General features: G+C 36.5%; 1 protein-coding gene across 2 annotated transcripts in view; it reads right to left on the bottom strand.

Moving 5' to 3' along the window:
• LOC136858236 (lysine-specific histone demethylase 1A-like) overlaps nt 1–20,270 on the bottom strand; it is a 440,612-nt gene extending 420,342 nt beyond the window's left edge. The window contains exons 1-3 of one of the 2 annotated variants that reach the window (XM_068228515.1): nt 20,167–20,270; nt 14,358–14,631; nt 1,143–1,276 (exon numbers count right to left, since the gene is read on the bottom strand). In XM_068228515.1, the coding sequence (XP_068084616.1) occupies nt 1,143–1,276; nt 14,358–14,631; nt 20,167–20,190 (432 nt within the window). In that variant the 5' untranslated portion in view covers nt 20,191–20,270. Of the gene's footprint in view, nt 1–1,142; nt 1,292–14,357; nt 14,632–20,166 lie in introns of both variants that reach the window. The other variant, XM_068228514.1, reaches the window with a different exon arrangement.
• Between the last annotated feature and the right edge of the window lie 4,526 nt (nt 20,271–24,796).

The raw sequence follows: 24,796 nt of genomic DNA on the forward strand, positions 1-24,796 counted from the left end.
CTCCTTGCATGAGTTAGTATGAGTGGGAAATGATACAAACTTTTTCAATGTAATGTGTGCAAATAAAACGACTGGAGTTTTTATGATATTTTAACATAAAAACGTAAAATTCCCAGCCTTATATAAGGACCAAAAGAGAATTGGCTATCCCAACGCCTCCCATGGCTTCATGTATGTAAGGTACAACATCTGTTCTGGTCTCGAAAACATAATCGTATACGGTAATATTCAAATACCACATTTGTGTTAAGAAGAAGCAGTTTCGATTCCTGCCTGAAAGCCCAGTGACTATATAATGCCCTGAGGGAAGTGCCAAAAACCCGTTCGGCATACAATAAAAAAAAAAGTAAAAATATAAACATCTAAACCTGGACTTAATGTGGACGTTTTACAAGTACAAACATTTGATGAAATTCTTTCCGCCTTCAAGTAGAGCTGTCAAAATGCGCTCTGTCTCCTTCCAATTGTTGTGGCCACTCTCTGCTTTATGATTTCTGAGGATTCTCTAAACAATACCACCCGAATGCGATGCTAAGATGATCCCTTATGGAAGTTCACCACCAATAGCTTTTCCAGTACAGTACTTGCTTTAATTATCACAAGGACAGGACGTTAATGCCAAGATCCATAAGTATGTCGTAGCCATCCTTTCATGAGATACAGTTTCTTAAAAAATGTTTGATCGAGGATTTAGCGTTGATGGGAATGAAATTTCTGGACGGTCGATTCGAAATATCATTTCTTCAAGAAATGGATAATGCAAGATTTTTACAACATGATGTAATTAGGATGCTCGCGGGACCACGTAATTTGAACGAATAATCCGGTAAAACATAGTTTCTGGGAATGGATAATCAAGATTCCACTGTAACACATAATGCCATAATATCCCAAAAAGGAGACAAACATGACAACAGATGATTCAAAAGTTGAACTACTAACATGTTATGTAAGAAACGCAGGATAACTATATTGTATCCATGGAGATAATCCTTTGCCTACATGACCCATATGACTAACATAAAAATCAAAATATTAAACAATATGAAAATTTTAAATGAATTGAATGTCACTGTAATAAGAAAAACATCCACTTCAAACTTCATGAGACCAAAATGAAATTCATTTCATATGAGACTTACCAGTCGATTTCGGATGTGCAGGAAAACTTTCTGTGTCTGTGGTGGTCCCTGGGCAACATCCGGGAAACATGCTGCCTCATTAGCTGTCATTTTATCAAATGGAAGACGACTCTGGAATGCAGCTCCTTCCAGACCTAGAAAATACAGAGCTTAAGTTTTGGGTGAGTCAGTCAATGAGCTTTCAAACATTTCAACATCTAACATAAAACAAATACAAAAGTTAACAGCACAATACCCACTCAACAATATGAACTATATTAGGTAATATACCATTAACAGAACAGCAATTAGAAATAGTCTATTCTAGAGGAAAAGAACTCAATAGAACCAATTCCCAAACAATACCTTAGGGAAAATTATGAATGTTCAAGTTAACATACAGAAACTATTATGGTGTACTGTAAGAATAAAAATATGATCACTTACAGAAGATAATATTCTGTCCCATCCTAGATTAAAAAGTAACTGATTGTGACACTGATGATACTTTGCTATATCCAGTTAAGGCTGAGCATTTCAGCTGGTAGATAATTACAGAAAGAAACAGGAGAAAATAGAGAAGAGTCAGCATACATATCTCATCCCTTCCAATTTTGAGAGGGCATTATAGCAAGTATGAAGGTGGATCAAATAAGGATGTGATTTTTGATAAAGGAACAGCATTATTTAACGGCTGTTAATGCGGCAACAACACACAGTGCATTGCTTGGCACACTCTACTCGCTTGCTTCTACAGTCACTCCTCTTATTGTTGTCATGAGTAAACAAGATGTTTAAGAGTCTATTGTGCAATGCATAATTATGCGGCAGGTGAAGATGATAAACCAGTAGAAATCTTGTGTGCACAGTTAGGTACTGATACCCTTTCTGAAAGTATGCAAATGGCACAAAATATTTTGTGAAAGTTGACAGTTACTCCCAACCTCACTCACACACATCATCCCAGAACCAGCATCAAGCTGCAGAAAATGTTGAGAGTTCTTAGACACTATTTATGATAACATAAGAATAAGTGTTCATGAAATTAGTGCAGAAAATTGTACAAGTTATGTAAGTGTGTAGTCAAACATTAAAAAGGAGTTGGGTTTACAAAAAGCCACTTCAAGATTGGTGTCGAGAATTTTGAATAAAAAATCAGAATCTTTTGTTGCACATTCCAACATGTGACAAAACATGAGTTCTCACTATAGCCCTGAAATGGAGAGGTCAAGTAAGGAGTGATGTGCAAAATGGGGAACAGCTCCAGTGAACACATAATGCTCATCTCATCTCAATGTGTGGTCTGACACCACAATCATTAACAGTGGAATAAAAATATTTGAAACTAGCAAGACACCCGTGCTTCGCTATGGTATTATATTGAAATTTATAATTGAATGCTTAACGTTTTATATATAATCCACCTAAATTCGCGATCTAACTCGTTTTCTGAGAGAATCTGCCAAAATTCGTGATCTGACTCGTTTTCTGAGAGATTACAGCAAAGTTCCTCCCATTCTTCAATCTTTCTTTCCAGCAATCGATTTCGTACTTCCCGGGCTAGGTCCAGGTATTCCACCTGGTCAGTTGGGTCCCTAAATCTTTGCCATCTTTTCCTATAAGCATTTTTAATACGGCTCAAATCCCTGAGGAGATCTGGCGTGGTGTCGTCTAGGGTGCCTTGGTGGTACTGAACCCACGGCCGGACTGCAATCGTAGTCATTACCCAGCAAGGACCCGTTTCCAGCGCGGTCCGCACATTTTGACGACGGTCCAGAACATTACACTATTATTATTATCATTATTATCATTATCATTATTATTACTATTGATGGTCTGGAACCCACAGCAAAATGCAAGACTGCTACTTGGCGGTAAATTACATCTGCTGCCATTGTCATTTCTGACAATGTGACCAGTACCGTCGTTACGCGTAGGCAAGTGATATACTTCCGTGCATTATTGACATTATCATAGAGGTGAACAATTGCACGGTCAATATCATTCCTATCGTTTATTTCAAATGTGTTTAAATTTTTATTTATATGCCAGGAGAATCTACTGTAATCTAACTTTATGTTCTCCAAAGGAAAAGATGGTTCTTGAAAACAAACCTAGGAAAGATTAAAAATGATCAGTTTATGATCAGAATAAGTACATTATGAACAGTAAAATCAAGTGGTCTCAACTCCTTTTTCACCCTACCACTGTTAAGTTGATTTACCCCCCCCCCTCAAAAAAAGAAGGCGTGTTTCCTTATGTTTATAGCAGATCCAAATACCAATGTTCACGTCTGTTACCTTCAGTTCTGAGATATAAGTATCCCCACAAAGAGAATTCACTTTTTTCACGCACGCACGCGTGCACACACACACCCGCCCCCTTAAGTGAATTTCCCGTTAAGAATACTTGTTTCTTTAATAGTAAAGGATCTTCTAAATACCAATTATCATGACTCTAACATCTTCAGTGTTTGAGATATGTGTCCTCATAAAAGGAATTCAACTCCTTTTCACCCCCGCCCCCAAGATGATTTCCCCCCGAAACGCTTGCTTCTTTGTTTCTAAAGGAGATCCAAAAACCAATAGTCACGTCTGTAACATCTTTAGTTTTTATTACATGAAAGTATCCTCATACAATTCAATTAATTTTTCAATTCTTTCACCTCCTCCCTTCACTGGATTTTCCGAGAATATGTGTTTCTTTAATTTTAAAGCAGATTCCAAATACCAATTTTTCACGTCTGCAAAATTTTTCGTTTTTGAGATACCAGTATCCTCATACAAATAATTCAACAATTTTTCCCCCTTTATGTGGATTTCCGAAAACAAAAAATATGTATTCCTGTATTTTTAAAGGAGATTCCAAATACCAAATTTCACGTCTGTAACATCTTCAGATTTTGCGATATCAGTATCCTAATTAAAAGAATTCAACCCCATTTTCAGTCACAGTCAGAAAAAAAAAAAAAAAAAAAAAACATGTTTCTTTATTTTTAGTAGAGATAAAAGTACTATTTTTCACTTCGGTAACATGTTAAGTTTTTGAGATATACTGTAGAAATGCTCATTTTAAAATTTCACCCCCTTTTTAGTTCCCCATTAAGTGGAGTTTCCAAAAACAAATCACCTATGTTTCTTTACTTTTACAGGAGATTCAAAATACCAATGTTTACGTCTGTAACATTTAACGTTTCTTAGATATACTGTAGATATAGTCTTTTTAAAAATTCACCCCAATTTGTCACTCCTGTTTCACCCTCATTAATTGGATTTTCCAAAAACAAAAAAATATGTGTTTCTTTATTTTCAAAGGAGATCCCAAATACCAATTTTCAGGTCTTGTAATATCTTCTGTTTCTGAGATTTAAGTATCCTCATTAAAGGCATTCAACTCCTTTTTTACCCTTCCTATTGGGATTTTCCAAAAACAAAAAAGTATGTGGTTTTTTTTTATTTCTAAAGGAGATTCTAAATACCCATTTTTACATCTGTACACTTTAAAAGTTTATATATATATATATACAGACACTCATTTTAAAAATTTACCCCCCTTTTCACCCCCATTAATTGGATCTTCCAAAAACAAAAAATGTGTGTTTATTTTTAAAGGCGATTCTAAATACCAATTTTTACATCTGTAAACTTTAAAAGTTTTGAGGTTTAGATATACTCATTTTAAAAATTCAACCTCTTTTCACTCCCCCCCCCCCCATTAATAGGATTTTCCAAAAACAAAAAATACATGTTTCTTTTTTTTAAAGGAATTCCCAAATACCAATTTTCAGGTGTGTAATGTCTTCAGTTTCTGAGATATAATTATCCTCATTAAAGGCATTCAACCCCTTTTTCATGCCTTTTCACCCCTCCTATTGGAATTTTCCGAAACCAAAATAATACGTGTTTCTTTAACCCATATCTGCCCAAATTATTTTTCTGTGGAATATTGCGACATATTTCGTAAGTACAGTTGTTTGTAACCTAAATGAAAGGGTTATGATGATTTTAGAATTCATTAACATATTGTCGCGGAGATTTACCGTGTCGACATATGTCGACAGTGAGCAAGGACGGGTAGGGTAAAATACATGCTCAATAAAGGAACTTTTCTTTGCATTTTAAGCTCATATGAATGTAATAATAATCAGTTAGTAAACATTAGTCACACAAGTGTTGAATAAGCACAAAATATTACAATATATATGATTCAAAACATAAATGAGGGACAGTTTTTTTTCATTTCACAATGCACACTGTTTGAAAACCAAAGGAAAATATTCCTATGTTTGTAGTACTTGTTATACACACAATACCAAATTTTGAGTAAATATGATCACTCTGAAAACAAAAAAGGAAAACTACGAGTAGAACTTCAAAATGGTTTAGTCTGTGTTTTAAGGTTACACTCTGCTTTTCGTCATCCAGTCTGGTTTAGCGTGAGTGAAATGCCTCGAAGCAAAGGATGTGGCAGCCAACGTTACATTTTTTGCACTGTTTCCTGGCAGCTTTACCACATTGAGCGCAGCGCACTTGCTTCTCTCTTGTTTCGAGGTAGTGGGATACCCCATCGAAACGGACTTCTGGCAACACGCATGAAGATACTTTCGTACTTGGTCTTCCTGCGTTAGGACGCGTAGCGGCACAAGATCGGATATATGCCCTAACGATGTACCGTGTGAAGCCTAGAAGGTCTAAATTTTCCTCTTTACCCTTTGGGGTCAAGCGGTAGAGTTGCCATGCATTGTTCATGGAGACGTTCAGAAGGAACGCAATTAGAGGCCAGTACCATTTCTTGTTTTTGATGCTGATGCGGTAACAAGACACGTTTTGATCCAACCGATCGATGCCCCCCATGTGCATATTATACAAAATTATACATGCTGGCTGAATTATTGTTATATATTTCTTTTCAGCATTACTCCATCTTCTGACATGTCCTACAGGCGCTACACCAGACACAGTTGAGGCTACTGTAACAACATTATTATCATTGTAGCGTACGAGGATGATACCTGAGTTACGTTCTGTTAGCTGGTGGTAACTGCCACGTTTCTCTATTTTACAGAGATGAATCTCAGGAAGTGGAGCACTTTCCACTCAATTCTGGCGCACGGTACCTGTACCTTCATGGCCTTTCTCCTTCAGCCTTTCCAACAATCGAAAGGATGTAAAATAATTATCAAAGAACAAGCTGAGTTGAGTACTTTCTGGTAGTTCTGAAATTAGGTCCATAACAACTGAGCCACCTACTCCTAATTCTGGTATTGTGTTTCCAGTAGCCGCTCCTTGGTAAGGTTCTCCTTGGACTAGATACCCAAGACGAGTCAACGTATTGGTTTGCCATGAATGTGTTGCTTGGCACCGTGTCTTCCAAAGTAGGGGACCATTGACTCGTCCACAGAGAGATACGTATCACCAGGATAATGCCGTAGCCAGCGTTCGTTTAGCATAGTCCAAACGGGGCGAACTTTTCCGAAACAGTCAATGCAGTCTAGTTTAGCGTTGTCACAAAAATGTAAATATCTAAGAATTTCTTCACAGCGATTGCGCCACATTGCTGTGCTTATCCCAACATGATGCACATCTTCAGCGGCTTCCCAGTACATTCTTGTCCTAGCCATAACATTGTAACCGGAAAGAAACAATATTGCAAAGAACAGCTGAAGTTCAGTTTCTCCAACGAAAATGACGCATTACCTTTCTCAACAGAGTATCGAACTGCGCTCTGAATGATATAATCAAGTATTTCATCATCGAAGAACAGCTCAAACAATTGCGTTGGAGAAATATTCATTGTTTAGAAAGTTTGGTCGAGTAAACTCTGTGCTTGGCTTATTCATAATGTCACGCTTTTCCCACACACGCTGGTTTGGTTTGGTTTTCACATAATTAGATGTGCTTGGCCCCGCTTGCTCAGTAATTTTTTGTTACGTTTGGATTCACCGTCATCAGAATAATTTGAAGACGTACACGGCACTGCTTCATCAGTTACATGACTTACTTCATTTTCACTCAATACACCATCTCGCACTTTGATTGTACCATTTTCACTTATTTTTATACACACTAGTTCAGCACCAGCCCGGAGTTGATTACCAGAGAGTCTGTTTATACCTCCACATGACTCATCAACATCATCGCTATCCCCGTCACTATGGAAAGCATTTTCATGTAGTTCTATGTATATATTAGCATTTAGGATGTCTTGTGATTCCTCCAGAATGCTTACGATCTGCTCGACGGTCAATCTGAGAAGAATTAATGAAAATTCTATATCAGTACTGAGGCATACCCATTCGTGCCCACTGTCGACATATGTCGACGTGGAACTTTAATGCTCTACTAGACAAAAGCAACTAAAATGCCCGGTTTCCGGAACGTGAGATATCGAACCTATAGCGGCATCGAATGGTTAACTTGTGTTTTGGCGTTGCACGAACGTAAGATAAATCTATCGGTTCGATAAATCGCTTGCTAACTTAGAGGGCCCTGAGCAGGAGATATCTATTTGTTAACTTGCTGGGCGCGTGCGTAGTACTTCAGTGTCAGCAGCTAACATTGTGTTTGTTAAAATTTTCTATGGCTTCCTCATCTTCTTCCGACCAAGAAGTTATAGAAATGGTCAACATTCTAGAACGACCACGATTATATCATCGCCAGCCTAATGTTCTAATGAAGTATACAGTAGGGAAAATGAATTCAAAGACAGATTGAGGCTAAACAAATTACTGTCATAGGTTTGGTAGAGGTTACAGGCGACAATTTGCGTCCTGTGAAAAATAATTTTCCATTGCCCCTGTTGATCAATTATTAATTACGATACCCTTTAAGATTCAGTACTACTGAGTCTTATCATATTTGTATCTGTGACTGCATTCGTGTCCATGAAAGCATTGGTACCACTAAATGAGTATAACCGATAATTGCACATTTATCGTAGTAGGCCTACTGCAGGCCTACTTTCATTGGCAGTGGGCATATACTTTTATCGTGGGATTGTTTTTAATTAACGATATTACATTACAAGGAACTAACAGGTTATGTAATTATGTTAATTACCCGATATATATCGTTATGCTGTGATCAAACACTGTTCATATTTTGTAATAACAGGAAAGATATACGGTATACTTATAAGGCTCAGTGCAAACTGAATTGCGCGTGACATGTGTCACTCGTGTGCATATTTCATTACAAATCCTCAAACAATGTCAAATTCTTCTGACAGTCCTTAAATACCACAAAACTGATACCCACGTCTACAAGAACTAGTTGAATACCCATTTCTCGCTGCATGGCAAAGATGGGATAATATGAGCTGCACAGAAAGCTCAAATGAGATGCACTACTTGTGCGCATGCGCCTGACAATCTAGGGAACACACCTAATACACAAAAACAAAGCAGTACGAGGGGTGGCATCTAGTGTGTATTTATGACACTTGATCAACGAGCCAATAGTTGACAGTTCGATAAGTTAGCTGTTGTTCCGCTGTGCAACGCAGCGAAGATTTATCGAATCGACAGCTCTAACAAAGCAATAGCTATCGAAAAGATATCTCACCGTTCCAGAAACCGGGCATAAATCAGCCATAAATGAATTTAAAATCTATTAGAGGCATGTTTCGTTAATACATTTAAGACAACAGTCTGATCTTACTTTCAACTGTAACAATATTATAAGAAAATATTACTCAGCGCGACGGAAGCGTCATCCTCTTGAGTGTATACGGAATGATATTTCATACGCAGCTACGTGATAAGGCGCGAAACCTAGTGTTTCTTGTTTTCGTGCTGTGCAGTAAGTATCAAACAATGAACTGTAAACAATGCACCTCAAAAATATTCTTCCGGTTTATCGATATAAGATCAACATTCAGATATTTACGTCGACAAATGTCGACAGTGGGCACATATGGGTTAAGGAGATTCTAAATACCAATTTTTACATCTGTAAACTTTCAAAGTTTTGAGATATAGATACACTCAGTTTAAAAATTCACCCCCCTTTTCACCACCCCATTCATTGGATTTTCCAAAAACAAAAAAAATACGTGTTTCTTTATTTTAAAAGGAGATCCCAAATACCAATTTTCAGGTCTGTGATATCTTCAGTTTCTGAGATATAACTATCCTCATTAAAGGCATTCAACCCCTTTTTCACCCCTCCTATTGGGATTTTCTGAAAACAAAAAAATACGTGTTTCCTTATTTTTAAAGGAAATTCTAAATACCAAGTTTTACATCTGTAAACCTTTAAAATTTTGAGATATAGATACACTCATTTTAAAATTTCACCCCCCTTTTTACCCTTTTAGTGACGGAATATCCAAAAATCCTCTCTTAGCGAGCACCTACATGTTAATATGAATGTGTCCCCAAAATTTCATTTCTTTATATCCAATTGTTTTGGCTCGGCAATGATGAATCAGTCAGTCAGGACAAGTTATTTTATATATATCGATAAGCTAGACTCAAAGCTTCATCCAGCTTGAACTATGACTCACATTGTTTTCATAATGTCAAAGAAGCATTTGCAAACTTGCACATTCACATCTTGTCAAGCTTTTGAAACGTATGCACTATAACTCTATTGTATTCCTATTTTGATGAGTGCAAATGTATGTTATCAAAGAAAACAGAAGAAACAGATTTCACTTGTTTTTTTTTTGACAAAGTTATACAAGAAACATAAATATGATTGATTCAAAATATTGAAATCAGAGAAGAACTAAATATAGAACCATTAGTACAGAACATACAGAAAACGAGACTGAGATGGTTTGAACATGTAAAAATGGGAAAGGAACGGGTAGCAAGAAGGGATTTGGAAAGAGAAGTTAAGGGAAAGAAACCAGTTGGAAGACCGAGAAGAAGGTGGATGGATCAGATCTGGAAGGACATTAGAGAAGCTGGATTGGATGTGGCGGAAGTAATGGAGCAGGAAAAGTGGAAGGAAGGACAGAAAGGAGTGGAGGAGGCTTGTTAACCACACCCGGGCGACTGGAGTGGGACACTAATGATGATGATGACAATTTCACACTGATATTAATGATAAAGAAGCATTTAACCGAGCTCGATAGCTGCAGTCACTTAAGTGCATCCAGTATCCACTATTTGGGAGATAGTGGATTCAAACCCCACTGTCGGTGGCCCTGAAAATGGTTTTCTGTGGTTTCCCATTTTCACACCGGCAAATGCTGGGGCTGTACCTTAATTAAGGCCACGGTTGCTTCCTTCCCATTCCCAGCTCCTTCCTGTCCTATCATCGCCATAAGACCTATCTCTATCGGTGCGACGTAAAACAGATTGTGTGCCATTTCCCCATTTTTATTTTTCATCATAAGTGTAGGTAGAGTGTACTTTGATTGATACTGTTGGAATGTTTTGTAATAGTCCAGGGCTGGCCACAACGAGGCTTGCGAGCCGCATGCGGCTCTTGACACCAACCTTAGAATAAAATTAAATGGTATAATTAATGGAATCTAACGACATCTCGCGGCCGGCAGCAGTCAGTAGCAGCGATGTGCGGCTTAACATTATTAGCACTGTACGTCAGTGGTAAGACATGGGAGGTGAAGATAGTTCCGGCACCTTCTGTTAGATAGTGCTTTAAGCGGGACAGTGTGTCAGTGAGTCAGTGTCGTGAGGTGAAGCCAGTCGCGTTCACGTGTAGGCAATAGCGAGTGCCGATACATTTTTGTGTGCAGTTGTTGTGTGCTGTTTGGGTATAGTTGTGGCCTGGTGTCCGAACAGTTGCGATGCTGTCCAAGAAACGTAAATATGAAGATGAGAATCAAGCTCTTGATACCGACTGGGAGGAAGAATTCGTTTTTGTAGAAAGAAACGGTAAGCCAATGTCTCTTTCTTGTCAAATAACTTTGTCACAGTTCAAGGCCAGTAATCTAAAACGCCATCATGACACTAACTATGGCGGTTTCAACAAAGATTTTCCTGTTGGCTCTCAGTTAGGGAAAAACCAAACTGAAATCACTAAATGAACAACTTCATGGTCAGAGTAGGGTTATGTCAATTTTTACCAAGGAAGCAGATTTGACAACCGAAGCTGGCTTCTTCTTGGCTTTTAATATCGCAAAAGCAAAAAAGCCTTACACAAAAGGGTAGTTTATTAAGACCATGGCACAAGTTATTTCTGTTTGAGAACCCGAAAATAAGAAACTGCAGAAACTGATCAACGAAATGCCCATTGCTAGACACACAATAGAGAGGTGAGTTTCTGTTATTAATGCAGATATTTTAAATAATTTACAAAAAAAATCTAAGCGAGTGCTCAGCAGTAAGTCTGGCTCTGGACGAGTTTACTGATATCAAAGATAAACCACACTAGCCATATTTGTGAGGTATGTGAGGTATGTGTCAAAGGACTTGGAGTGGCGGAAAAACTTTTATATCTGGTTACTTTGTAGGATACTACTCGTGGGTGTGGATGGTGTTTTACAGAAAAACTCAGTGCCTATCGGTAATATTGTCAGCATTGCTACCAATGGTGCACCATCTATGACTGGGCTTTTAAATGCTGACACATCATTTCCTGATTTCCTACCTGTACATTGTATTATTCACAGAAAACATTTAGCAGCAAAATATTTTCAGAACCGCATATTATGCAGGTAGTTCTAAAAATTGTGAACTGTATTCGCTCATGTGCCAAAACACACCGGCAGTTAAAATCTCTTATAGAACATATGAACAATGATAAGCATCCTGATGATGTATCTTGGTACTGCTTAATAAGATAGCTATCAGTAAGCAATGTTCTTGACAGATTTTTTGAATTACTTGATTCAATCAAACAGTTTATTGAAAGAAATTCCCTGAACTAATGACCCCCAGTGGTTGTTAGATTTGGCTTTTTCACAGATGTGGTCCAGCATTTAAAAACACTAAACATATCTTTACAAGGAAGAGAAAAACTTTTCTGAATTGGCCCAGACTGTACTTAGCTTTCATAGCAAGTTGAAGCTTTTTGGGAAAGACCTTCAGACTAAAACATTTTCTCACTTCAAATGTTTGAAGAAAATTAGTGAAAGCCTTGCTGACGTTCAGGTGGAAACTGAAGATTACATGAGTAAAATGTCTGGCTTGCTGAAGAAATCAATGGCAGATTTAATGATTTGAGATCACTTAAACCTTCATTTTCATTCCTGGAAAATCCTTTTTCTGTTGATGTGGGCAATGGCTGTCCTGTTTCATCATCAATAACAAAGGATACAGCAGCTGTAGAGTTAGAGATACTAGAACTGCAAGAGGACGAAGGAATAAAAGGACTCAAACGAAGTGGCATTTCTACCATAGAATTTTGGACGAATGTTCCAGAAGAAAAATACCACTAACAAAAGTGTGCCAAGAGACTAATCTCAAACTTTGGGACTACTTAGTGTGTGAATCACTGTACTCAATGCTTAAATTCATTAAATCTAAATATCGATTTGAACTAACTGGTGAACACTTAAGTGAACTTGTGTGAACTGTGCTTACCAATTATCAGCCAGATTTCAAAAACTAACAGCAAAAATGAACACTCAAAAAAGCACTTCTCAAAAGTAAAATCTCATTCCTTGATGTGTACCTGAAAATAATGTTGTGTGTAGTGTAGAAAATAAATGTTCCTTCATTTGTTATAAATTGAAAAGCGTGTCTTAATTTTATAAACCATTTTCTAAACATGCCTCAAATTTTTGTCTCCTAAATTTGCGGCTCCCAGAAGTAAGGTTAGTGGCCACACCTATAATAGTCTCTTGTTTTATGTTGACTAAATGCTTCTTCTATGGTATTCAGTGTTTCTTTTTGATAATTTCTTTTAATTTTGCTAATTTCTTTGGATGTTTGTCTTCTGGCATTCATGAGTTCTTCGCGGGATTTTCCCGTTTTCCGTTGTTGGTCACATAACCATGCTTTATGCCTTTCTTGAACTGCATTGTCACATTCCTCATTCCACAAGGCATGTTTCTTTCTCCATTTAATGGGAACAATTTCCTCAGCTACAGTTTTCAGTTTATTAATTACCATCCCCAGTTTGTCACTAAAGGGTGTTTAAGATCTCTCCATACATATTTTATTATTAATCAAATAACTGGGATCATAATTTCTTCACCTAGTGCATTGAGATACTTTTTTTCTCGGTTTAGATGTTAACTTTCTTTTTATTTTTGATATATAACAATCTGAATCAATGTCAACCCCCCAGGAGAACTTTCACATTATTAACTTCTTTGTAGTAATCTCTATCCATGGCTACATGGTCAATTAGAAACTCCCCCAGTTTTACATTGGGACATTTTCAAGTCATTAATTTGGGTGGTTGTCTCTTAAATCTTGTGGTTTCCAGAATAAGTCCATTGTCCTCACAAAGTTAAATTTATCTTTGCCCATTTTTGTTTGTGAATTTATGAGCTGGCCATTTTCCCACTACTGTACGATATTTTTCTTTCTTGCCCTATTTTTGCATTGAAATCTCCAAGCAAGGGTTTAATGTTTACATCAGGGATGTTTAATAGTAGATGGTCCAGTTCTTCCCAAAATTGGTCAGTTTCTTCTTTTTCCTTGGCATTTTTGTAGTTTGTTGGGGCATGGGCATTTATCAGAGTACAAGTTTTATTCCCCACTTTAATTGTTAATGTTGCTATTCTTGGAGAGGTTGATGAGAAGTCTTTGATCGAGTCTATTATACTGTTATGGACTAGGAATCCCATACCAAATTGGGGAATATTCTTCAGTACTTTTTTTCCTGGAGGGCCTTTGTAAAGGCGATAACCACCAGGTTCTATTGGATCTTGATCCATATTCCTAAGTTCCTGAAGCGTTGTTATTAAAATTTTATGTTGATCTATTATATATGTTAAATAACATTATTATTATTATTATTATTATTATTATTATTATTATTATTATTATTATTAATTTAAATCCTTAACAGAGTTTTATGAAACTGGCCTTTAATGTTCATAATACTGGAATAATTACTACCTATACCCAAAATGCATGTCATATTTTACCCTTTTTTTACGTCATATTTAACTAGATTAGGGTATATCTGCTTGCATATTTTGTACTTCTTTAAGCCATAAACCTTTGAACCTTAATAGGCCTAATTATGCACAAATCTTAGTTCTAGTACCGACAAAACTTCAAAAAGGAATATATCAGAAAAGGCATACTAGAACAGTATTATCATGTTAAGCAAATATTTTAGAACAATGTTTATTGAAGATCCTTACCAGTTGGATCATCTTGTTCTGAATCAGGTTCCACTTCATCTTCTTTCTCTAATTTAGTCACTGGGGGAACAGACGAATTATTCACAGAGGTTGGGACACCAGGGGGTACTTCTGGAGCAGGTACAGTAGTTTCCTTCTTGACTCCATCCTGAGCAACCAGGAACTTCTTGTCTGGTGTTGGTGTACCTCCACCCTTCGACTTCTCCGAAGTATCAGATGCCTCCTCTTCTTCCAAAAGCTGGTTGTATTTCTCCTCCATCTCTCGATACTCCACCTTTAAAAAAAAAGGGTGAAATACAGAAGATAAAAAGAAATAATAATAATAAAGCAGATAATAAAGAAATGTTAAGGAGTGACTGCATGAAATCTTGAAATATTTCTTCATAGAAATACGAAATAGTCATCTGATAATCTAGTCACAATAAAAAGCCCACAAACTTACCATAACAAATTTAGTTCTCAGGGGGCAGAATTTTGCAACAAAAAAAAAAAAAAATACCACAGAATTGTAACTTGATATATAAAATATTGGAAGATCCAATACACTTCAAAAATGAAAGTAAACAAAAATTGCATAATGTAGTTACAAGAATCAAATGAAGATTAACGGAACTTAGAAACATGAGAAAAAATATTGCCACTGCTAAAGATCAGTCAACAAGTTGTTCTAAAATAAATTGTTTCTTTAGTCTGATCATAAGAATTTCACCATGTTAGAGTAAATAAATGAAAATGCAACTCAAATTCAATCCTTAACAGCCTTGTGTCGGTAGATTTACTGGAATGTAAAAGAACTCTTGTGGGACTAAATTCCAGCATCTCAGAGTTTCCGAAAACCGTAAATGTAGTTGGTGGGACGTAAAGAAAATAACATTATTATTATTATTACAATTTTACTATGAGAAAAGATTTACTTAATATGCCAGTAACTCTTTGAAGATCCTAGTTATTAAAATTGATTTATTACCAGAACTAAATTGAAAGCTATGGTTCTCAAAAAGGAAGCTGCTCATGTCCAATATAAGAAATGTGGCAGTATTCAGAATTATGTCTTCTCTGAACTTAGAAGCAAAAACAAACATTTGCAATGCGCGTCATGGCTAAATGGTTAGAATACTGGCCTTTAGTACAAGGGGTCCCAGGTCTGATTCCTGGCCAAGTTGGGGATTTGAAAATTAACTCTTCTGGCACATGAGTTGGCTGTGTGTGTTCCAGAGGCCACATGCTGTTATTTACCTCCACTGCAGTTGAATGATAGCTTTATGCCAGTTTGCTCAATGTTTCACTAATCAGGTCTATGAGTAATACTTACCAGAGTAAATGGAAAAACATAGTTTAGCTGATTGCATTTGCATTGATCTGAAAAAAGCTTTTGATTAAGTACATCAACAAATATACCTTACTAAAGTAAAATCATGTCTTTTCCCTCATAAAGAATGACAAAATGCATCATTTTTTATCTTGTCAAATCCATGTTTCTCTAGGTATTTCACATGGTGCCTATTTCCCTTTATTATACCTTATTATATTGTATTGTATTTTATTTCGTCCAACTGATCATACAGTGATATGGGACATGTCAATAATCATATTTACATTAACAAAGGATAAAACAGTAATATACATGCCATGATAAATAAAGAGAAATATACAATGTGGTAAAGAGGCACAGATTTTTTAAAAAAGTGATACATAAGTTAATTTTCAAGAGCTAAGTATTCTTCAATGGAATAAAAACAATGGTTAGAAACAAATTTGAATAATTCTTTCTTAAATTTTGAACATGTTTTATCTGCTTAATGTAGTCTGGTAATTTATTAAATAAATGTACTCCTGCATAACTCAAACTTGATTCATATAGCTTAGTTTTGTGTGGTTCTATGTGCAGACTGTGTCTATTTCTAGTATTATACCTATGTACATCAGAGTTTATGGTGTAACTGTTTACATTCTCCTTCATATATACAAGTGTATGGAAGATATAAAGGCTAGGCAATGGTAAAATAAAATAAAGTTTAAAGTATTTCTTGCAGCTTGTCCTCCTGCCGACACCGGCCATTCCTCTAATTATTTTCTTTTGTAACTTAAAGATGACTTCGCTATATCGTGAATTCCCCCAGTAAATGATTCCATAGGTTAGTATGGGATGGACATATGCAAAATACATAATTTGGCAAGCCTCTATATAAATGGCATGGTTGAGGTTTTCAAGCATGTCACTTTCTCTTTCTAGCTGATGATTAAAAATCTTTCTTTAATGTTCAATCCCTGTATCTTGAAGACTAACTTTGACAAATTATGGCCAGACTGTTTTTATGTGCTGTGATTAATAAGTGAGTGGTGTTATTAATTATAACTGGCAATAAGTAGATTGTTGGTGTGTAACATCAATGATGGGCTACTTGAAAATTTTATTTTGAAACAGCATACCGGCAAATATAATGTGCGGTAGGTCAGAAAAAATTGTGTTAAGTCCTGGGCGCTTGAGTATCAAACTGAATTACACTTCACAGGCTAATAATGAAATAGGAGGTATTCTTCAATAAGCAAGGACATATTACGTGTCAAGTTCCTGAAGAAGAAAAATGGTACAAAAACCATGGCATTATAGAATGTTATCTCATAAATCTCTCAGTCTGTAGTAAATCTAACATCTGTTCAAATTACCTCAAAATTATTAAAGCTAAAAGCAAGACAAAACCATGCCAGTGCACAAAATCAAACTGTATGACTCAGCCACTACGGCACATGAAATTTTCATAATTTGATTTTGTAGCCAATCCATGATGATAAAACACATCTCTTAACTAATTTCTCTTTGATAAGGCCTTGTTTAGTCAAAATGGGTAACTCAGTGAACACTCAGGTCATTAAAAAATCCTAGACTGAAGCAACCAATTCCACTGATTTACACCAAAATGGCCCTGTGGTGCTCTATTCATGAGAATGGCCAATCTTCTTTTTGGAAGTGATTAACTCCCACAGATGACCAAAATACTGCAACCTTTTCTTTGATGAGCTAACAGACTCCAGTGGTGCTTGGCAACAGATCTGGCTGAAAGAATGGTTTGATGTTCTTTTATATAAGTTGATTAATTGAATTAATTTTGTTGTGTGGATGTAGTGTGCACAGACTTGCAATATGTCCCAGTTTGCTAATCTGATCCTGGTGTCTACCAGTTGGTTTATAAATTGTTCCAGATTGAAATTTATTACAATTTATGCAGTACAAAAATGTTCTGCATTAGAGCAGCATCCAATTTCTTTCTCTGCTTCTAGCTATTGAGAGATTACTTCTTATTTATGAAGGACTTAAGTCTCACTTTTTATCAAGAGAGCTGTGTCCAAAGATGACAAAAGAGTTCTTTGAAAATGATTGGGGTTTGTTCACAGACAGATTGCCTTGTTTAATGAAACAATCTTGACTATGGGGAAAACAAAACTAGTGCAAATGATAATATAATCAAACTAGAAAATTTGAAACGTGATCTTTACGAAAGGTGCAACAATCAATTTCCACAAGAGCAACAAACTACAGTGTTATTTTGGGATGTGCTGAAACAAATCAATCAAAAAATTGGAAAACCAGCCATAATCATAGATAACTGATGAAAAGATGATTGATAAAGCACCTGTGACAAATGGAAAACCAATACATGAGTTTGTGAAGAAACATGGGTTCAGTCATTTCAAGAATTGCAATATTTCTGCAAGTAATCACAGTCTCATTGTTGAGTACATTTTATCTTTGCCTGATTCTTCTGTTGTTGAAATGGTGTTTCCGAGTACCAGTATGAGCAATGTACGATCTGAAGAGAGAGCTAAAATGGCAGAATCCATACAAATCCTGTGATTGTAAGATCTGCGGCCGTCAAAGCTATTTTTTAAATTGTAACTCCATGGGAAGTTCATATTTTTAAACGGCGAATTCACTTCTTTAGCAGGTTAGCAATCCCTGTTTGCTAACACGGCGGGACCACACAGTTGGTCTGCCACTCCTAAGCAGAGTCCTGGAGGGGCGTGCCAATCCAGCTGACGAGCCAAAATGGCACGTCTGAGCGAAACTCTGCAAATGCACATTGCCTAACCACCCAAAAGCTGGTTCTAATTCATAAAAGGGTTTAATGATCTACAAATTAAACACTGAACTTAACTGTAATTAACTTCATGACAAAAATAAGAATGACAAACCATTTCTAAAAAAGGTCTATGCCACTAACAAATACAAATTGTTTTAGGCCTAATCACTCTCAGACACTCTCAGTTAATCTTTCCCTCATTAAAATATGCACGGTCTATTTTGTAACTGTATGCGAGCACACTTAATATCCTATAACATCAATATGTACCCTACTTATTGGTATAACTTACGCATGGAAAGTGATAGTGGCTTTTGCCAGTTTTTATAAAGTGCCCCAGTTTGAGAAAAAAATAATATTATTGGGGTAACCCTAAGTGTGCACCATCAGAGATCTTTACTATGAAAACAACTGTGACACATATTGCCAAGATTTTTGTCCACTCTGGAAAATTGACTACTTTAGTTGGGATTGGGAAAATGAATTAAACATTCTAATTCTGGCTTCTTGAGACAGCTCTCAGTATTAAGTTCCTTCCAACAAAGGAAGCCAGTAAAACTTAGTATACTCTCATAAGTATGTTAAAGAATAAGTCAGTGTTCTCATCACTGCACCACCATGCTTGCCAACAAAATGTGAACATAACTGCAATATGTCAGAAACTTATACGATACATTCCACAGAAAACTACAGATCCAATGGCTGTTAAGTTAAACTAACAGAGATTTTTTCTTTTAAACCACAGGCACGTAACGCTGTGCAATTGGAGAAAGCACTTGTGAAATACTTTATAATGTATCAAATTATATTAATAAACAAACACCTTGAAAATACCAATAAAAATGAAGAAGAGCTGAATGTCTTATTTATAAACTAGTTTTTATTTTTTTTTGCTTTACATTGCACCAACACAGATAGGTCTTATGGCGACGATGGAATAGGAAAGGCTTAGGAATGGGAAGGAAGCGGTCCTGGCCTTAATTAAGGTACAGCCCCAGCAATTGCCTGGTGTGAAAATGGGAAACCACAGAAAACCATCTTCAGGGCTGCCGACAGTGGGGTTCGAACCCACTATCTCCCGGATGCAAGCTCACTAGTTTTATTAATAGGCGTAAATATTTTGCTGGAGATTGAGATTTTTTTTTAATTTCCCCACTTCTGTTCTTACCTTGGAAAAATTAGATATATATTATTTTGAATCTTCCAAATAAGTAATCGCGGTGTGTGGACGCTTGCAACACAGCAATTATTACACACATCTGAATATAAAAGATTCTTTCCCATTTCAACACAATAAATCAAATTCAAGAAAATATGGTTGTTTCCATTAGCTTACTCTTAAGACAATTAACTAAAGCAGAACCACTAGGGGAAAAACAACTAGTTTAAAAGAGATAGTTAACATATTCAACAAATAATATCCCTTCACACAAATCATAAAATTCATGAAGAGGATCGAACCATACACTTTTCTTATGCACACAGGGAAACAGATTAGCAAAGGTGGCAATACTTAGATACGTGTTAAAATAATTTCGAATACGGCAATATATCGTAATAAATTACCACAGTGAAATGAAACACTTAAAACAAAACGATGAGTAACGGACTTAACCTCAATCACGGTATAAAAGACCACACGCCTCAACAATACAATAACTTTCGCTACGTCTTCATGAATAACATAATATAAGCATAGAACGACGATAAACATGTCAAAAAATGATCACCTTTGCCTTCTTTCTGCGACTCATTCTTCTTCCCTCGTCAAAACATTCACTCGTGTCACTTGCTCCGCCGCTCTCAATCGCGGAGTGTGGACGCTTGCAATCTATTTCAATGACGGGTTTTGAAATATTTTCTTTTGTGTCGTTTCTGACTAAAGGTGTATTCATAACTGTTTTAGCTGAAAAAAGGATAATTTCGTTTATAAATTAATCATAGCAGGAATCACTGCGCGATTCACTATAATTCCCAAAATGAAAAATCAAGAGGTGCTTAAAACCATCACTTTGAAATCCCGCTTCTTTACAAGCCTACGCCTTCTCGTCGATAGAAACATATCTTGCCTGCACAAAGCGAAGCCAACCAAGATATGAAACAGGCAGAACAGAAATATTGAGATCGAATCGAAAAGGCAGGTAATATCGATTCACTCAATAGTAAATTAAAATGTACTTCCAACATTATTATTATTATTATTATTATTATTATTATTATTATTATTATTATTATTATTATTATTATTATTATTATTATTATTATTATTATTATTATTATTATTATTATTATTATTATTATTATTATTATTATTATTATTATTATTATTATTATTATTATTATTATTATTATTATTATTATTATTATTATTATTATTATTATTATTATTAGAAAAGCGCAGGAATGTGCATTACAAAGATTATTAACCGTTTTAGTCTTTGCTATAATCGCATGGAGATTTGTTGTTGTTTTTACATCTTGTAATGTGATATATGTTACAGAACTGATCACACAGCGAACACGCACATTTTTCATTTGGGTCGTGATAAGACATATTTTTACATATTTTATGGTGGTACCCGTGTACTGCTAATTTTATTATCACATGTCTTTAGCTTCTGGTTGGCGTTCGTCCAATTTCGATCCAACATGGCATCTGTGCTGTAGAACTCTAGCGGAATTCCTTCTCTCTTCTTCCGCCTCTCCGATAGGTGTGCTTCTACATTCGTTGTAGATGGCAGTGGTAGTATTATCCTCAGTTCTTCAATAAGGAAAGGTTCCGTGCTAGTTTGTATGTTAGGCGGGAACGCGTGTATTTTGAGATGCACATTATGATCTTTAGGAATTTTGTCTTTCCCATATAAAGTGGATTCCATAGGTGAGTATTGGTAGGATCGTTGTGTCAAATAGGCGCATAGCTGTTTTTAAGGATAACTGCTGTAGATTGTTGATGTCGTACATGGCTTTCAGGGCTGCAACTGCTTTGTCTTTTATGGGTAGTTTGAACGTCCCAGTAGTCTGCAAGGTTATTCCCAGGTATTTGAATGAGTTTACTATTGCCATTTTGCCGTCTTCGTATTCTACGTTGTCGTTTGCTGCATTTCGTCCGCCTTTCCGAAAGACCATCTGTTGAGTTTTTGTCCAGTTTATTTTCAGACTGTTATTTCCTGGCCATTCAGCCAGCGCTGAGAAAGCGTGTTGGAGCTCTTCCTTCTTGGTTGACGCTAGGAACGTGTCGTCTGCATATATGTAGATCACTGTATCCTTTGCTCTTTCTCTGATTGCTTTTGTTACATCCGCGGTGGCAATATTGAATAGTATGGGGCTGAGTGGATCACCTTGCAGCACTCCATTAGTTTGGGTGATTTCCTTTGTTTTATGGGTCGCATCGTCTATGGTGATCTGGTTGTATGCCAGAATATTTCTTATTAGAGCTGTAAGGGGAGTATTTCATATCATAGTTTGGAGTTTTGACATTAGTTTCTTCCTGTCTATTATGTCGATTGCTTTTGTATAGTCTATGAAGACTGCATAAAATTTTCTTTTGTGAAGCCGTTGTGCTTCTTCTATGTCATTGAGTAGGTTTTGAATTGCATGCAGGGTTCCTCTTTCTCTCCTGAATCAAAATTGCTCTTCTGGCATCTTGGGGTCTACTTCTTCAACTATCCTGTTGGTTAGGATTCTTGTTAACAGCTTGAAGATATTGCTTTCTAGAGCGATTCCTCTGTATGAGTTTGGGTCGATGGTTTCACCTTTCCCTTTATAGAGGGTTATAATTGTTTATTTTCTCAATTCATCGGGAATATTTCCTAATTCTAGGCATTTATTAAACAGTTTGGACCATATTTCTGCTAGATGCTGCGCGGATTATTTAAGGTGCTCATTATAAAACCCGTCCGGTCCAGCGGCTTTTTTGCATTTTGTAGCTTTGATAGTGTCTAGCACCTCTGCTTTGGTGATGGGAGGTATCGCTTCAAGCTCGTTGTTGTATTCAATTTCGTACGCCGCCTGTTTCCTTGCGTTGTTAAGAATATGAGTGAAGTGCGTTTCTCAGGTTCCTATTTCTACGTTGCTAGTTCTTGATGATCTTTTGGGTCTGATGGCTACATATGCGTCTTTTATTGCTTCTTCAGCGGTTTTTACACCTTCTTTCTCTATGTATTGAGTACGTTTTGTGTTAGTAGGTTCTTGTAATATTTTCGTTTTTCACCGTATTTCCTTCATCGCATAAACAATGTTCAGCCGGTGTGTAGCTATTATAGATGTCGTTTAAAGTTTCAATATTGTTTCGATAAAGGAAATAGATCTTTCCACAGACATATATTAAATAGACTTGCAGGGCTGTATCTCGTAGCAGAGGTACTAGTGAAGCTGGAAACTTGCGGCCGCCGTCATCTTACGTCAGTACAGATCAACTGTAAACATATATTATTAATATATGAAATGCGCACAAACGTGCATATAATTGAATCGGTGATTGGAAAAAAGGAAGAATGTCTCGCGATACATGGACGCGTCAATTGGTAGATAAAGGATGAATGTACGTGTAAAACGCTGGGATCTGTGGGCCATCATAGTTTCGGGTGAGTGGAAAAGGGAAGATTGTCCGGACTTTCGTCTTTGTTCCACTCACTGCTATGAACAGCGCCACTGTACGGGAGCGCAATCTTACGAGGAGAGAGTGTTCTTATTCTGTTGGTGTTGGATGAGTTATTCACTACCATTTGCAATTTATTGCTGGTGAAAAACAGTAAGTTTAGAAATATTATAGTGACGAATAGCGTTAAAATGAGCGAAAGTGAGTCGGTTGACGATCAAGTGCTACCAAGAAGAAAAGGCATTAGAAATACAACTGCTTATAGCAAAGAGAAACGCAAGAGAACCAAGTCCTTGGGCCAGCAATACATTACTTCGAAAGGTGTTATTGTACCGCCAAAATCTACTGGACCTCAATGTCGGTAAGTACCGTGCAGTTTCGTTATTTCAACAATATCTATAACTCGGTGGTATTTGTGAAACTCAGTAGCAAGAAGGAGAAGTAGAAAAGAGGAACCAAGATTTGTGAAAAAGGGTACATTTAAATTTGATGCTATGAAGGATTCTGAGTTGCCTGTGTGCCGGAAAGCTTATTGAAGTTTACGTGCTATAAGTGATAAAGCTATTGTTCGCTTAACAACACTACCGGTACTCGTTAATGGTCAGTCTCCAAATGATAATAGGGGACGACACCTCAATAGAGGAAATGCTCCAAAACCAGATGTTATTCTCAAGATAGATAAACATATTAGATCTTTTCCAACTCGGCCCAAACGGGGTTGCACCTTTTTGTATGATAATTTACGTAGACTTCCTGACACAGTTAGAGAACTTTACCTTTTAAGTTATTCCTGTGCTGAACAAAACAGGAACAACACTGTTGTTCGATTTTTGATGTATCTTACCATGATTGGAAAATTTCAAACAATTCAACATTATTTTCCAATACGAGGTCACCCTTTCTTGCCTTGTGACAGGGATTTTTCTTTCATCAAAAGAGTGTGACGAAGACGAGACAGGGTGTATTCAGTTGAACAGTATGTTGAAATTATAGTGAATTGTAGAAAGTAGCCTCATGCATTTTAAGCCAAAGTCATGGAATATGAAGGCATAGTCTAATTTAAGCAGTGGTGGCCATCATATTTCAAGAGAAGTTGTACTGCCTTGGATAGCCAAATGAAAGTTAGCTTCTCTCTTGCAAGCTATAGATATTTAATCTACAAACCAGAGTTACCAGGCTACATATGTGCATCGGAGTTTATTGATGGAATAAACTTCAGCTCCTTCAGGCTTCTTAAGGGACTAGAAATACCGACAGGTCCTGAGGACAAAGCATACAAAGAAGTAGTTCCTCTCAACCGCAAGAAAATCGAAGATGTTCAGAAAATCATCAAGTACATTCCTTCAGAGTATCAGGGATTTTACAATAATATTGTTCAGTGGTCAACCAGAAGTGATAATCAGTCTGATGTAGAAATTGATTAGGACAATTAAAACAAAATGTTTTCATGTAAGGAATTGCAATGTTGAGTGGTATGTGCCGGGCTAAGAAGTATTCCTTGTATGTGTTGTGGAATTATATGGAATATACTATTTGGTTACGGTGACATAAACGAGCGTTTCTCTAAAAATAGCTTTCAGTACCTTCGAAATTTTGAATTGTTGGAAAAAGGAAGAATGTCCAAGGTTTTCTACCTCAATTTACTTTTAATCAGTTGTGAAAATGCCCTCTATCTGGCTGTCATAATGTTCCTCCTGCATAGCTTTACAACTTTGCAATGTATCACAAAACTTCAGGACCAATAATATGAATGCTATTCCGTT

This window comes from Anabrus simplex, chromosome 1, assembly GCF_040414725.1.
Source record: "Anabrus simplex isolate iqAnaSimp1 chromosome 1, ASM4041472v1, whole genome shotgun sequence".
In the NCBI taxonomy this organism is placed as follows: domain Eukaryota; kingdom Metazoa; phylum Arthropoda; class Insecta; order Orthoptera; family Tettigoniidae; genus Anabrus; species Anabrus simplex.